This window comes from Diabrotica undecimpunctata, chromosome 8 (genome assembly GCF_040954645.1).
Source record: "Diabrotica undecimpunctata isolate CICGRU chromosome 8, icDiaUnde3, whole genome shotgun sequence".
Lineage (NCBI taxonomy): Eukaryota > Metazoa > Arthropoda > Insecta > Coleoptera > Chrysomelidae > Diabrotica > Diabrotica undecimpunctata.
Window position 1 is genome coordinate 39,109,309 of NC_092810.1, and position 18,284 is coordinate 39,127,592.

General features: G+C 33.3%; 1 protein-coding gene across 8 annotated transcripts in view; it reads right to left on the reverse strand.

Annotated features, from left to right (window-relative positions):
- Window positions 1-18,284, reverse strand: part of tmod (tropomodulin) — a 351,180-nt gene that overhangs the window by 180,159 nt on the left and 152,737 nt on the right. Inside the window, exon 1 of one of the 8 annotated variants that reach the window (XM_072540132.1) lies at window positions 8,519-8,784. The exons of the other annotated variants lie outside the window; for them this stretch is intronic. Coding sequence (XP_072396233.1) covers window positions 8,519-8,554 — 36 coding nt within the window. The 5' untranslated portion in view covers window positions 8,555-8,784. Of the gene's footprint in view, window positions 1-8,518; window positions 8,785-18,284 lie in introns of those variants that run through there. 8 annotated transcript variants of the gene reach the window in all.

Consider the following 18,284-nt stretch of genomic DNA (forward strand, 5'->3'; position numbering starts at 1 on the left):
CGCGGGAAACATATGTAGGTAAATATATTCTCATACTTATTAATAAATTATTTTTCGGATTAGCGTTGTTGGCATGGAATTTTCTTTGTCAAAATTTACGAGTCAGTATATAATGATTATAAAATAAGATGATTATTGTACAAGAATCTTCAAATAAATCAAACAGAAAGTGATAAAATGGTAAGAACATTTCAAACGATAGAAAAAATGTTTGTAGACGAAGATATCGTGCTGTTACACGGTTATACTATACATACAATATATATTGCGTGTAGGATTATTAAAATATTCAGTCCTTTTTAAATGTATTTTAACAACCACATTCTTACATGTATATTGACAAGTATGAAGTGTGTGTCTGATGACATTCTGACAGTTTTTATGAGGAGTGACATAGTGTTGCCAACTATACGAAGATCTAGATTTCACCGAAGAAGTAGAAAGAAGAGGAAGAAATCTAAAAAGAAGAAAAGCAGAATAGGTGTTATGCATACTTCCCCTGAAGAGATAAAACAATTGATCAAGATAGCCAACGCAAAGAAAACACTAGAACCGGACAACAGCACAAGCAGAGCGCTCAAGAACTTACCAGCGAAAGTGATAGTATATATCACCGACATTATCAGTAATATGCTAAAATTAAGGTATTTACCAAATATATGGAAAGGGGCCCATGTTATGATTATTGGAATACCAAGGAAAAACGGGACCTTTCCACAAAATTACAGGCCTACAAGCTTATTATGATCAATAAACAAAATTACAGGAAAGTGATACTAACTATTCTTAAGGAGAAATCCATAGCAATAAAAACAATACCTGAATATATAACGAAGGGCTTCAATGAAAATATGTATACAGCTGCTGCTTTCTAGATGTCAGTGAAGCCTTTGACAGGGTATGACATGAAGTCTTGCTGTAAAAATGAACGACCATGAATACAGTGAGGCGATGACATGTCTTCTTACATCGTACCTAGCCAACAGAAGGTCCCGATTCCGGATAGGCTCAACCCTGTCCGGGGTCGGAATCATAGAGGCTGGAGTGCCACAGGGACCGTTGCTGTCGCCTTATCTGTACACCATCTACCAAGCCGACACTCCAACAGACCCCAGATCGTTATTGAGTTTATACGCAGACGACACTGCAATAGCAGCATGTAGTGCAGATCCAAACCTAGCTAAAAGTCACCTACAAAGATCTCTAAATCGCATATAAGCCTGGTGCATAAGAAAGTAGCAAATAAACCTGGAAAAAACACAGGCCGTCATGTACCAGCACAGAAAAGGCAGACAAAATAGAGATTTACCTTACTTAACACTTCAATAGAATGGACCAGCAAAGCTAAATACCTAGGCATAATGCTTGACAAAAAGCTGACGTTTACAGAACATGTAAACCAAAAGGTCTACAAAGCGAAGGCATTAAGGAGTCGTCAACTCTCTTCGGTAATAGGCTGGAAAAGTAAGCTGAGGTTCAAAACAAAAATCTGAGTTGCAAACAGCATTATCCTGCCAACATTAGAGTATGCCTCTGCGGCATGGGGACAGACCTGCAAAACAAACAGGAAGAAGATCCAAACAGTCCAAAACTCGATAATCAGAGACGCGCTGGAAATACCAAAATACGTACCGTTAAATTACGTATATAGAGACTCAAACCAAAAGAAGATCCTACGAACAATGGACGAGAGAGCATACGAAATTTTTAATGACCTCAGAAACCATCGAAACAGAATATTAAAAGAGACTATAATAAAAATCTAAGGATGGCGCACAGACGGGCCAAACAACAACTAGCCGGATATAGAGTGGACCAGCAGGATCTAAGAATACAGAGATAGCCATGCAACAGTCAACACAAGAGGTGAAAGAAGGCACAAAAAAACCTCCAGAACAATATAAATGGGGTGTGTTATGGCAATATACACCTTGGAATGCACACTGGGAAGTTTGAATAAATACCGATGATCTCACTAAAGCTAAATAAATAAGTATAAAAGGCCTATCAGACTATATAAGTATAAAAGTTTTACACGGCCGCTTAGCCGTAGAAATGTCACATAGAGACCCTATCGCGGAACCTGAGAATCGAGACCATGTGCGACAAATATGGGTCGGTGGTAAGATCACTCGGATGCCCAGCCGACAAGGAGAACAATTTATTTTGCCTAATCGGCAGCTGAGTAACCGAGCACACGCAAAGTTCGGATTGAGAGACAGTAATATAAATATGGAGAAAAGCAGATATGTGTGCTACCCCTACAGATAGGTGGCCTAACCACAGCCATGAGAAACTGTCAGGGCATCCGAAATAACTTTCAATATCATAAGCCTCACAACGAAAGTCACGCGTTGGGGAGGAGTGGAGGAAAAGCCTGGGGGTCAGATAAGTACCACTTCACAATGAGGTGAGACCGGTTTGATCTTTGGACATGTGAATGCCACTGTACAATGGTATACACATGTTCCTAGGGGCAGGGTTGATCACTAGGTGTGTGTGTCAATATACGTTACTAGTTCACGACATCTCCGTCTTTAAGTAAGTTACTTAATTTTGTATTAATATAAAAAAAAAATTTTACACCATGATGATTGTTGAGTTCTCTGGGCAACAGATGTTTCAAATGATTATTGTCTACATCCAAGTGTTCATACAACTTTAATAAAGTTGCGTGACAATAAATTTGTTATATGTTGAGATTTTCTAAGTTTTTAATGAATAAAATTGAGTTAATATGTCCAATGTTGCTTATCTCCTAGAGTACAGTTTGGTGGTGGAAAATTTTCTCCAAATGCACGATAATATTCGACCGCGCATAGCCAGGGTAACGATGCAATACTTTACAGAACACAGATGTTGCTATTCGGGTACTAACACGGCCTCCTAAAAGTCCAAACCTTAACTATATAGAGCACTTTTGGGACAAGTTGGGAAGAGTAGTTAAGCAAAATTATTGTAAGTTTTATACTGTGGTAGCGGTATAAAAGCCGCTGGTAAACGAATAGGAACAAATACCGTAAAGCGAAATAACTATTTTAATCCAGTCTATGTCAGAAAGGATGGGAGCTGTTACTCGACCTCGATTTTAATTTCCATATTTTGGAATTATGGTATGATTACGATTTTGAAAAATATCTTACTCCGGAATTAAAAAAAAAATTGTAAATTGTTATTTGTTGTTAAATTAATCAATAGTTTGGAACAATATTTTATGGTTTGATATTGAACATAAAATAAAAAAAATTATTAGAGGAATTTTTAATTGTTTGGAAAAGTATTTAGTATTTATTTAAATATTATGTTTTATTATTATTACTATTTAAGGTATAACCGTATTTAAAAGCTAGTTTCATATTTTAAATTTCTGCTTGAAACTGGCTAACTAATAAGGTTTGTCAAGATATGAGAACGCCACTTGTCTAAATGAACACACGTTTTCGGAAAACAATTAATTTGGACCTCGAACACTTGAAATAAAACGTTTTCAAAAGACCAACTTCTCAAGTTTTTATCTAATTTATCGCATCTCTCTGGACCACCTAGGTAAGAAGATTTGTCCCTATGAAACGGGCAGTAGTTAACAAGAACTTGCCATGATCAAATCTACGATCTAACGTCGAAGATGTCACTTCTCTTCGGTAATGCCGTCTTCCATTCTTTTGCATCACAACGCCGGATACCGAGCTTAGATTCTGCTCTCGTTACATGCCAATTAACACATTTCAACAAATGTTGAGTGAGATTCTCGCACAAATTCATAACAATTTATGAGTTATACTATTTTTTTTCTCAATCGTATATATTTTATTTGATTATTTATTGCTTCAATTAATTCGGCTATGTTCAATACTTCCTATTAATTTTACTTAAAACAAACTTAGTGTCGGTTAATTTTGCGGAGCAATGTAAACTTTGTGTAAGTTTTAAGCGTATACAAATAAAAAACTGATGCATAGAATTCTTTACCAAAAATAAACAGTTTTTATAACCTATTAAACGAAAAACTCAGCACGGGTGGTTAAAAAATACATTTCAACAAAAGTTGAGTGCGATTCTCTTACAAATTTATAACAATTTCTGAGTTATACTATTTTTTTTCTCAATCATATATATTTTATTTGATTATTTATTGCTTCAATTAATTAACCGGCTATTTTCAATACTTCCTATTAATTTTACTTAAAATAAACTTAGTGTCGGTTAATTTTGCGGAGCAATGTAAACTTTGTGTAAGTTTTAAGCGTATGCAAATAAAAAAACTGATACATAGAATTCTTTACCAAAAATAAACAGTTTTTATGACCTATTAAACGAAAAACTCAGCACGGGTGGTTAAAAAATTTAAGTACTTAAGAAAAAACAAGAACTGCTTTATGTTTGTTTATTTTAAAACCCATTTTTGAATTTAAAATATGAATGCAACACAAAATTTCACTCGTGTAGGAAGCGTGAAATGATGTCGATGTTGTTTGAAAAATGAGTGTTTACAGTTTGTATATAAATATATATATTTTTGTTCGACATACTTACTTTAACACTTTTAAAATTGCAGAAATCGGGTACACAAGTAGAAACGAATACAAATTTTTAAAAGCATTAATGAAATTCATCGTGGAAAAGGAAAACAACAACTCAATACCGTTTCTGGATGTGTTAATCACACAGCACATACCACACCGACAAATATTTAAATTATTCTTTAATCAGAATATAAATATCAAAAAGGGAATCATCAAACCACTATATAATAGAGCCCAAAACACATTCTCCTGAAATGCCAAATCGCATTTCAAGAAAAAAAAAACTGCCATGGCACCGCTCCAAATTTCACCTAAAAGGATGGTTAATGCCTATACGATCAAGACCCAGCCCAAGCCAACTGTCAAATTGGTATTACCACCGATCGCCAATAATTATAAATATTTATAAGTCAAGATCATTGATAATTTCTATTTCAGAATTTTTTTGAAAACAATTAAACACTTTGGCTAAACATTACCCATTTCTAATAGCACAGATATCAGGTTATCACCAAAAAGTTACGTCGATACTTAACTCCTTGTGTAGAAAACCAATAATTACGATCTCACTGGTTTTATAAGCCAGAACTCAGGCGAGAAAAAACGCATAATTTAAATTTCTATAATTCAAATATACCCTGGGGTATCACCCCAATAAGACGGCAGGTGTGACAGAAGGAAATTTTGTGTCTAAAAAATAAAAAAGAATTGGTGGACAGTTATATTTGTTCTGCGAATGAAAGTTCCTAAATAGGACCTTTTGGACTTGAAGAAATGGAACATTTAAAATCTGTATATCTAGAAAACATTGCCATTCTAGAATTCAAGTAGATTAGAGGTATGTCCAAAAGGTTTTGATAGATGAAGATGCAGGGAGGCCAAATAGCTAGTAAGACATATATCAATTCACACTATTCTAGTTCCTAAAGCCAGACATTCAGCAACAAACATGACACCTCAAACTTACATAAAAAAATGAAAGAACTTACAGGCAACACCAGACAAAGAAGAACACTCATAACAAGAGATAATAATGGAGAAATACTTACTGAAGAGAGCAAAATAAAGGAAGTATGGGAACAATATATAATCCATCTGTTCCATGACGAGAGAGAAAATGAACAAGATATAGGTAAAGAAAAACAATACCTACAAATTTTACCCTCAGAAGTAAAGAATGCCCTACAGAATGCAAAACAAGGAAAAGCACCGGGTCCTGATCAAATTCCAGTTAAATTGTTAAAAGGCTTAGATGACGGTAATATAAAGAGACTCACCCGAATTCTCAACCACATATATGTAGAGGGCAACATCCCGGAAGAATGGCTTAAATCGATATTTTTACCTCTACCAAAAAACAACAATCCCAAATCATGTAATGACTATAGATTGATAAGCCTAATGTGCCACCCTTTAAAGATTCTCTTGAAAATTGTTCAAAACCGAATTTATAAGAAATGTGAGAAGCAGATAGATGAAACTCAGTTTGGCTTCAGAGGAGGCATGGGTACAAGAGAAGCATTATTTGCGTTGACGGTACTCTTGCAGAAATGTCGGGAATATAACAAGAGTGCATATGTATGCTTCATAGACTTTAAGAAGGCCTTTGACCGAGTGCAGCATATGAAGTTAATAGATGAATTAAAAAACATCAATTTAGACAAAAAAGACATTGAGTTTATTAAGGCTATATACTGGAACCAGAAAGCAGTAGTAAAGGTGAACGATATAGAAACAAATAATATACCGATTGTTAGGCAAGGATGCGTCTTGTCTCCGACGCTTTTTCAACTCACAGGTCATATTCAGAAAAGCCTTATGGGAAAGAAAAGAGGGAATAAGAATTGGTGGAGAAATCATAAACACCATGAGATTTGCAGATGACACGGTAATTATGGCTGAGAGTATAGAAGAACTACAAACTTTACTAAATGCAATAAATACTGAATGCATTCAAATGGGACTTGACATCGACACAGATAAGACCAAATTTATGATAGTATCAAGGAGTCCAATAAATAATGAATAACTAACTCTTGGTGGACAGCAAATGGAGAGAGTGACAAAATATAAATATCTGGGAGCTTACATCAACACAGAATTAGATCCAGACCAAGAGATCCGGGTACGAATAGAAATGGCAAGGGCAGCATTCTTAAAATTCAAACAATTGTTCTGTGACAAAAATCTGAATACTGCGCTAAGACTGAGGTTTGTTGAATGTTACGTCTGGTCGCAACTATTGTACGGGGTAGAAACATGGACACTAAAAGCGCAAATAGTTAAAAAGATTGAAGCCTTTAAACTTTGGATATACCGGAGAATGTTGAGAATTCCATGGACTGCCAGGGTCACCAATAAGGAAGTGCTGAGAAGGATGGGTCGAGACAAAAAATTGTTGAGAACGATAAAAGTACGCAAGACTGCATACCTTGGACACATAATAAGAAATAATAAATATAGTCTTCTGCAGGTCATCATGCAGGGTAGAGTCGATGGCAAAAAGGGAATAGGTAGAAAGAGGAAGTCATGGCTGCGAAATATTCGAGACTGGACAAACATGACTGTAGACGAATTATTCCACGTTGCAAAAGACAGAGAAGCTTTTAAAAATGTGGTCGCCAACCTCCGTTAATGGGGACGGCATAGGAAGAAGAAGAAAGCCAGACATAGATGTCAGCGTAGCGCTTTAATTGACTTCTTTTTACTGTGATTACAACCCTTCGAAGCTTGGCAATCCAGTTGGATACAGCTACGCGCGAAACAGCGGCTCAGAAGTTCTCGGTCGATATTTTGCCGAGCCAATGTCGCAGGTGTTTGAGCCAAGAATTTTGTGATCTATTGACGTTTTCTCCTGAATTTTTCCTATGTACGTTAGTTTGGACTCTGCTCGTTTGCATCAGTTCTTCTGCATTATGTTAGGAACTTTGGTATTTGTTGTCCTTTTGGTCTAAGGTATACGTGGTATTCTCCTATTATCCCAGGAAAGGAAGCCAAAAAAGCCTTAAAAATCGAAAAATTACTGGGGGTCCTATTTTTCAACTGAAATGTTTGGAAGAAGTCAATAGAAAAGAAGTACCATTTCATGAGTATCGTAACTGTTACTGCATCTTGGTTTTTTATTAACATTTAAGCAACAACAGAGTCTTTTTTCATTGTACATAAAAACGTTCAATAGACGACTTTCTTGAAAACATTTGATCTTTAGAATTATATTTTCTAAATTAAAAAATATTTACAATTAAAAAATGTATAGCAAATTAAAACTGAAAGTAAGCTTTTTCCCAATTGTTTATAATTATTTGAAAAAACAATAAAAATATTTAAAACACATTTCACAATGTGAGTTATTATGTAGTTACTATATGTGCAAAAGATGAGCCCGATCTGTCGAGTAGCTTTTAAACAATTCTATTTGTTTGTCCCATTTGAAAAAAAAAAGGTATTTTCAAATGGATATACAAGTGCTTTATATATATATATATATATATATATATATATATATATATATATATATATATATATATATATATATATATATATATATATATATATATATATATATATATATATATATAATATTATTTACTGCATATTCCATTTATATATTTTAAAAAATCATTCGATTGTTAGACACAAATTGTATCCAAAACTTGACGAGAGATAAAATAAAAATAGCTACATAACTAATGGCAATAAAACCAAATTCTTAGTCTATAAACGGTAAGTTTACTGAGTTTTAAAATAGTTTTATCCTGCGTGAAATGACTGCAACAAATGCACTCTTATTAAAAATAGTCTCTCGACACCTATTACCACATCTAAATACACGAAATTTTTTAAAGTGTCCCCAAACTTCAAAGTCTATTCTGGCGAAAGTGTCATATTTAATATTTTATCTACTATAAACTCATCGAAAATATAAATTTTGACGACATTCGACCAGAAGCGATCGTAAACAACAGCTGTGATCTTTTTTAAATTTATTAAGTTACCTCTCGGACGGACGACCATTCCTGAAAGAACTCCATGGCCCATAGCCCACTGTAGCACTCGCGAACCCGGAAACGCGCACTCAACACCAAAGTCCCGAAGAAAAGTTGACCTTTCAGAGGCACATAGTCGCGGCTTTCCACTGAAAAACTAATAAATATGAATCAGAATCCGAATCTAGCAGACACTCTCCTTATTTTTGGAGACTCACTTAAGGTGAGATCGTGATATACAACTCTCGGCATCTGATCGGTTACGAACGCCAACGGCAACTGTATTTTACGTATGTAGAGGTATTTTTGAAATTGTTAGGTGCGTATACATAGAACGCATTTTCAGAAATACTCACGGTATTTTAGAATCTGAAGAAATCAAATTTATTAACTTTCGAGATTGTTCACGCAAGTGCAATACAAAAATAAGACGATAGGAAGATTTTTTATTACCATTTTAATCTTAAAAATATATGTACCGCTGACGTAAGCTTATTTCATCTATAACGAGATCATTTCTCTCCAATTTTTTTGAATTTTAGTTTTTGCTCTACAAATTTTAACACCCAAATATTTAAGGCTCTTTTGTGCTTCAAGGCACGATTTTATTCTTACTCGACCCACTCTTCTTTTATCATACATATCTGTTTTTTATCAATATCGTAGATATTCCTTATTTGTTATTTCTAAAGGGCCCAATTATTGTAATTGTAGAACTCTGAACATTTCCAAAGCGCTCTAAATAATCTCATTATATTAGCATTGACACTTCTTCTACGTGTCTCTCTTTCTCCGATGAAATGTCATAACTTTTGTCTTTTTTGTCGATAGTTTCATATTGAAATTCTTACACGTTCAGAATTTTGACTTTTGTTGTGTATAGGTATGGATTGATTTGTAAAACTGTATAGCTGTATATATATATATATATATATATATATATATATATATATATATATATATATATATATATATATACAGGGTGGTCCTTGTAAAAAGAAACAGTAGATTCTACACTTACCGCGGAATAACTCTCCTAAATACAGCATACAAGATATTGTCAAATATTTTGCACGAGAGATTCAAGCCTTATACTGAAATGTTTCTAGGAGAATATCAGGCGGGATTCAGGCGTGGACGTTCAACCATTAACCAGATCTTTACACTACGACAGATCCTCGACAAAGCGCAAGAGTTTAACATAGATATGTATCATATTTTTGTCGATTTTAAAGCGGCATATGACAGTGTCTTAAGACCAAGTCTTTACAACGCTATGAATGAGTTAGGAATTCCAAAAAAACTCATATTTTTGATAAAAGTGACAATGGCGAAGATGCTATCAGCAGTAAAAATTCAAAACGACTCGTCAACCCCATTTCAAATACATAGGGGGTTAAGGCAGGGAGATGCGCTGGCGTGTCAGCTTTTTAATGTCGCCTTAGAAAAAGTTATACGAGACGCTAATTTAGATAGCAGAGGAACAATATTTAATAGATCAGTCCAAATTCTAGCATATGCAGACGACGTGGACATTATAACAAGAACTAGGGCGAGAACTGCGGAAATCCTAACCGAGCTAGTAGCAGCAGCAGAACGAATGGGGTTACAGATAAATCAAAATAAAACCAAATTCATGGCGACTAACACAAACACAAGAGCTGGAAATGTTGACGCAAATTTAAACATCAATGACCAAAACTTCGAAGCAGTCAAAGAGTTCATATATCTAGGGACATCGGTTAACCCCAATAATAACACATCTGAGGAAATAAAAAGGCGAATAATAATTGCAAACAGGTGTTATCATGGTCTATCAAAGTACTTAGCTAACAAACGTCTGTCACAAAAAACTCGTATAAGGCTGTATAGAACACTGATAGTCCCCGTTCTCACATATGGATCAGAGGCATGGACGCTAACGAAAACAGATGAATCCGCTCTATCCATTTTTGAAAGAAAGGTGCTACGCAAGATATTCGGAGCGGTCTGTGAGAACGGAATATGGAGGCGTAGATATAACTTTGAACTGCAGAATATCTACAAGCATACGTTTGGTGGTAAAGATATTACCACTATAATTAAGCGAAACCGCCTGCAGTGGGCAGGACATGTAGCCCGGGCCCCTGAGTCAAACATGATAAAAAAGATTCTAACAGCGCAACCCGTGGGAATGAGAAGACGGGGTAGACCAAAGCTGAGGTGGATGGACGGGGTAACACAAGATGCCGAGAAGATCGGAGTCGGCAACTGGAAAATGCAAGCGAGGGACAGAATAGAATGGCGTAGAAAGCTTAAAAAGGTCGAGGCCCTCTAAGGGCTGTAGCACCAAGATGATGATGATGAAGATTCTACACTTTAAAATATTAAGATTTAAGTCAAATTGCTTTAATAAAATGTTGATATTAAGAAAGATACAGGGTGTTAAAGTGCAAAATTAAAATTTTATTTTTCTCTATAACTTTCATGTTTGTAAACATTTATGTATAAAAATTTACAACTAGGTACTTTTAAATATGCGAAATTATAATTTGATGCACACTTTGATGTAACTGATAGAGGGCGCCACATATGTGGTATAAATTTGCACTTAACTTTTTTGCTCTTTAAGTTACCTGTATTTGGGATAAAAAATATTAAAGACACATTATTTTAACAAAAAAAAGGTATACCTATTAATAACTTAAAAACTCAACAGTTTTCGAGATAATCGCATTTTAAAAATCAGCTGCACAATTCTGATCTAAGGCAATTACTCCAGGTAACGAAGAAAAAATAGACAAAAACATTAATACTTCTGAATTTTGGTATAAAATACCTTTAACTAAAGTTAATAGTTAACGAAATATTAAATATAATAAATATATCAGCAGGATAATTAATAATAGGATTTGACAAAATAACAGAATAATAGGATTTTACATCAAACATTTTACGTTTTATGGTAAATTAAAGTCATAATCAAAACATTTTGTTTACAAACCAAATTAAGAAATAGTTAAACTAAATAACATAACTTTTTGTCAAAGTAAGTGTTCGATATGTCCACCATTTTCTTTAAGTCATTTGTCAATATATTCCATAAAAGATCGTCTCATATTAAATAGCATCATGGTAAACATGGAAAACATGGTTCTAAAGAAACTACTGCAGTATTTATTTTTTCACATAGTTGGTTGCGAATGTTTATGGGATTCTTATAGAAACGTTGTTTTAATGCGCTCCATACACCAAAATCAAGCGGATTAAATTCGGGGCTACGTGGTGGCTATAATGTATAATGGATGAATATATTATTTTGGATACACATCGAAATCTTATGGTATTTTATGGAACTACATCTTATTTGTCGCAGAAGTTAAATAATGTATTAAACTGTGATGTATCTCGTTCATTGGTTACTTATATACACACGGAATAACCTATCGATGACATTACTTATTTATATGATTACGTTACAGCTTACGAGTAACTATAATTACATCTCGAACAAATGGACTATTATGATTTACTAACGAACTAATATTATGCTGAACTAAATTGCCTATGTGTTTACTATATTTATAACAATATCGGTTATTAGGACAACGATGATGTTTTTGTAAAAATGCTGAGTCATTCAGGTTAGATTTGTAGCAAAAGTATTATGAAACAGGACACATATGTGTTATTCAATACCTAATCTGTTAATCTATTGGTCCTAATAAAAATGGTAAACAATTTCTGTAATGAACAATAAGTATTCTTTTCGCATTTTTTATGAATTAAATTATATCAATATATCACATTGCCAAGGAATATGACTATCACGACCAATCCAACGTTTAGAAAAGTTGTATTTAAGTATGTTCTAACTGCCTTCTCTCTAGAATGTGGTGGTGTACGATCTTGCATAAACCACATATTTTGGGTTTTTAGCATTTTACAATAGAGAAAAAGTAATACAACGCCATTATAGAAACTTAAGAAGCGATAGCAAAGGGAAATTGTAAACATGATGACGGCCAACGTCTGAATACGGACACCGCACCTAAAGAAGAAGATCAAATATCTTTTCTCCAATAAGACATTTAGCACCCATAACAAAGCATTTTGTGATGTTACATTATCATCGTTGAGTTGTTTTAATAAGAATAAACTATGAATTATGCTTATCTACAGGTATTCAGTGCTTTACCGCACAAATATCAAACTAAGAATTATTGTGCAGCTGACTTATAAAATGTATTTATCTCGAAAACGGTTGAATTTTTAGGTTACTAACAAGTATACCTTTTCTTTGTAAAAATAATGTATCTTTAATATTTTTTAACACAAATAGAGCTAACTTAAAGAGCAAAAAAGTTAAGCGCAAATTTATGCCACACATGTGGCATATGTGGCGCCCTCTATTAGTTACATTAAAATAAGTATAAAATTATAATTTATCCTACTCAAAAACATCCAACTGTAAATTTTTGTCCAAAAATATTCACAAACGTAAAAGTTATAGCGAAAAATAAAATTTTAAATTTCCACTTTAACACCCTGTATCTTTCTTAATATCAACATTTTATTAAAGCAAGTTGGCTTAAATCGTAATATTTTAAAGTGCAGAATCTACGGTTTCTGTTTGTACAATTACTTAAGAGCCACCCTGTATATATGTACCCTGGAGTCAAAATTGGTCAAATCCAAAAATTAAGAAAATGTATTTTTATGGTGGGTAAAAACCTTGCAAACGAGTCTTCAGAATAGTAATGTTCAATACCGGGTCAAATCCATATTAACGCTTACAAATTGCCTATAAAAATCAGTGTGATGTTCAAATTTAGTCAAATCCTGACAATTTCAGTTTCAATATTGGGCAAGTCCATTTCGACCAATAGTAACTCGGGACTTGCTCACGTGACTATACCATTCTAAATGAGTTTTCTGGTACTTGTTTATTACTGAAAATTAAGTTAATATTACTGAAGTATGGATAATTCTATAGAGGAAACAACGCCAAACAAAAGTAGAAAAAGAACACAGCGACAGGAAGATACTAAACGTGTAAAATTGCAAAGACAAAGGTAAGAAACTTTCCATCTTACTACTGTATACTAAAAGCAGGGCTGTACTCAAAATTATTTTATACGCGAAATTTCTTGCACTAAAACATTAGACCAATTTAGGGATATACTAAATCAATGTAAACAGATATTTGTTTTTGTGTTTTGTTTGATGAGTTATAAATTATACAACAAAAAAATCCCATTTAAAATAATGTCTACAGATTTAATAATGGTATCTCTCCGATTTCAAATATTTATTATAAATTTTTTCTTACAGATACTCTGCCTCATCATTGCCAGAACAGATAACTTGTAAACATAATTCTAAGGCATACTCTTGTCAGAAGCTTATGATACGAGATATAAAACAATTCCATGATGCTTTTTATGCTCAAAAAAGGAAAAGTTATCAAGACACTTTCCTTGTTAAATATTGCAAGGCAATTGCCCACAAATAGAACTTGTGAAGCACAAATTATACCCGTATGCCGAAGTACATTTTTAAAAATACTTTTGATAAAGAAAGGAAGAATAAGGGGAGTCCTTCATCGTTATCATGGTACTGGAGAAATGCATACTGAAACTAGAGGTGGTGATAGAAAAACAACGAAGTTTCAAAGTATGAAAGGTAATATAATACAATTTATTAAGATTTTTAAATCTGTTGAATCTCATTACAATAGAGCAAAATTGATTCGAAAGTATTTACCTTCTAAAATTAATATCTCCAAAAGCTACAGGATGTACAAAGGGTCATATCCAAATACTCTTTGTAAGCTCTCATATTTTTGTCATGTATTCAATACAAAGTTTAATTTGGGATTTGGAAGTCCCAGAACAGACGTGGATTGTAAGTGTTTCGAGCTGGACGGAAAAATTAAGTCTGAGCAAAATGCGCATGAAAAGACAAATTTAATTGTAGAAAAACGAACCCATAAGCTAAAGTCAAAAGCTTTTTACCAATTGTTAAAAGAGAAGAAGCCGGATTTGAAAACAATAACGTTTGACTGCCAGAAAAACCAAGTTCTCCCCAAAGTTCCTGACCAGTCTGCCTATTACTCACGCCAATTATATATTTATAATTTTACCATTGTGGAAGGTAGTAGTAACGATTACTTTAGTAAAGAAAATACTCATGTTTTCTACTGGACAGAAAACCGACACAAAAAAAGTTCTAATGAGATAGAAAGCTGTGTTTATCACTTTTTAAAAAATGTTAATTTGCAGGGTATAAAAGTTTTGCGTCTTGTCTCTGACGGTTGCGGGGGCAAAATAAAAACTCAATTGACTGGTTGACTACAGAAGCTCCTGATACGATTGACAAGATAGAGTTGATATTTCCAGTAACGGGACATTCGTATCTTCCCTCTGACAGGGTGTTAGGGGTTATTGAAAAAAATTAAAAAAGATGGAGACCATTATATCTCCAAACGAATATGTGAAAGTTTTTGAAGAAACTGCAACAACGTACGATGTTTCAAATATATCTACATATTGAACGAATTTAAAACGGAACATACGAAATCAATGTATTTCGGCTCAACTCCGCTCTAGGTGGTTGGCCAACAAAAGGTTGTCAAATAATTATATTATAAAAATCCAATACTTCAGCGGGCTGCTGCATTCTGAATTCATTCAAGAACAAGTCAAAACTCCACCCAAATAGGTTGCCTAGAATCACTTAAAAAACTAGACTACACAAGCAGTTATTATGCTGTCAAACCACTTATCGCTTCCTTATAGTCCAAGAGATAGAGCCGAAATTTTGAACTGATCAGTAATATGACACTATGAATATTGGACGCCTTACAGGCGGACGCCCCTCGTGGTACAGGGGGTGGCTATACAGGGATGAAGTTGTAATTTTTTTCGGAAAAATTAACGATCTATAATATGGCTGAAAATTTGCCAAGAGTAAGATCTTGGTATAACTAGACGAAATCCCAAAGGGCGGACGCGAGAGTGGATACATAAGGGGTGGCGGACAGGGGTGAAGTTGCAATTTTTTGGGGAAAAATTAACGATAAGTAATATGTCCGCCATTTTCATGGCTCATTATTTAGCCCCTAAAAACTCTAAATCCAAAAGGGCGGCTAAATCGATTTTCTGTATGTTTTTTTTTCAAACTAAAGTCATATTTACTTTACAAATAAATGTTTGATATTTGATATTTTATTAAATTAAAGTAATTTTATAATGTTAACTATTAAATATTTTTAGTATAACAAATAGTAATTTTACTTATTTTTTATTGCAATAAAAAGGTTTTTAAATTTATATTGCATAAATAATGGTTGTTCAGATATAAGAAAAATTTGATTTATTATTACATTAATAATCAAATACAAAATATATTATTTCTATTTATCAATAGATAAAATTCAATTTGTAGAATTCCTTTAACATTTTACAAATAATTATTACTAAAAATCAATTTAATAGTGGAATTATCAATTTTTTAAATTTTGAAATTTACTTTGTAGATATTTTCAATATTTTTTTTAACTTTTAAATTGATTGAATTTTTTTTCATTAGTTAATTATAATTTTACAAATTCTGTTTGGACATTAATTTTGCATCATTATTATTTTAAAATATTAAAATAATAATGATGCGCGTTCCATTTAGATCAGTAATTCTAGACGCATGCGCTAAATGTAATAAGTATCAAGATGCTTTTATCGAACTTGGTGAAACTGACTCCGATTGTAATGAAGTTTTTGAAACATTAGAAACTTTCATATGTCACTTATATGGAACAGGACTGACGAGAACAATTCCAAAAAGAAAAGTAAACGATGTCAGATTTTCACTATTTAACCGGCAGTATAAGTTGCATGATGTAAACGATCCTTTTTAAAAAAAAAACTAAAAAATTTCGATGCTTCAAGCTTACTATGTCAAGATGAATTACACCAACATCTACTGCGAGCCCATTATATTTCAAATATTTGGACAAATGCTCATAAAAAAGTACCAACAGAATTGATTGTTGAAGAACATGGTTGGGAGTTTGAAGATGAAACATATAAATTCAAATGGTTTAGTGGACCTCAGATGCCAGAATCAGTTCGAGAAGTAGTGATTGAAAATGAAGCAGATAATGAATGTGATATTATTGAAAGTGAAAGTGACGAAGATGATGAATGTGATGACATCAATGAGAGTGAGAAAAATGACGAAATTTTTAAAGTTTTTCTAAATTTTTTTTTCTTATCGGAAAAATTGTTTGAAAATTTTTGGAAAAAAATCATGGTATAACTGACAGAAAATCGAAAGGATTCTACAAATTAGATTTTACCTCAAAAAATTACGAAAATTTTCATTTACGGAAATTTTTTTGGAAAATTTTTAGGAAAACTCTACTTGACGCTTTTCAGAATAGGAACAGAAGTGAGCATACAAATTTTCAAATCAATCGGTATAAAAATATTATAATAAAATCAGTTTGAAAATTGTTACCGAGACCTAAAATGCGCAGGCAAGTGGTACATTTGACCCCGTTTTATGGCTCTCTGTACCAACCCAGCTGTCCGCTCTTTTGGATTTAGAGTTTTTAGGGGCTAAATAATGAGCCATGAAAATGGCGGACATATTACTTATCGTTAATTTTTCCCCAAAAAATTGCAATTTCACCCCTGTCCGCCGCCCCTTATGTATCCACTCTCGCGTCCGCCCTTTGGGATTTCGTCTAGTTATACCAAGATCTTACTCTGGGCAAATTTTCGGCCATATTATCGATCGTTAATTTTTCCGAAAAAAATTACAACTTCTTCCCTGTATAGCCACCCCCTGTACCACGAGGGGCGTCCGCCTGTAAGGCAAAGTCTTAACCCAGTTACAATGAATATATTCCAATAGAGAATTGTCATATTACTGATCATTCCAAAATTTCGGCTCTATCTCTCCGACTATTAGGCAAGCTCCTCTTTCCTTTAAAGGAGACAGATAGTTGAACGATATTTTATACAATGTCTATCACTGGGTATGGATTTATTTTTGTCCAAGTTTTATATTGGTCCACTATTTCAAATGCAGTTCAAACAGACATATATTAAATTGTATGTTCCGTTTTAAATTCGTTCAATCTGTATACTAGATTTTAAAAATATGGCGAAGGCTGCTCTGAAAAATACCCAAAACTTTCATTTCCAAATAACAAAATGTAAAAGATTTATTATTACACGTTCTCGCAAATCTGTATTGGTCTCCGGCGAAGTTTTATAAATCCGATATTAGCAACGCTCGAAGTCTTTTAAAAAAAGGTGTAACATTATCTTCATTTACACCAAAAAGACTAACAACTGGAGTTTTAGTTAATGCTGCTAAAATTGCAGATGTTAAAAAGCTGTTAGAGAAACACTATGAAGTGGACTGGATTGATAGAGGAGTCGAAAACACAAAATTAGCATTTTGTTTAAACATTATTAATAACACTACATTGACAGAGGTACTTGAAGAAGATGAATCTTGCTGCAATCATGATCTAAACGACGAAAGTGTACGCGTTTGATATTTATGAAATGTTGATTTTTTTTAATTAAATAAATTTTCTTAGTACTAGTTTGCATTTATTTAATAATCCTATTAATAAATCTGAAGGTATTACGGCATGATATCATAGTACAAGAAATGGCAGAATTCCTACCTGTTTATAGTGGCATTTTGTTAGTTTCAGATTTAGGCAAATCCATTATTGTAATTTTCAAAAGGGGTCAAATCCTCTGACATCCAGTAC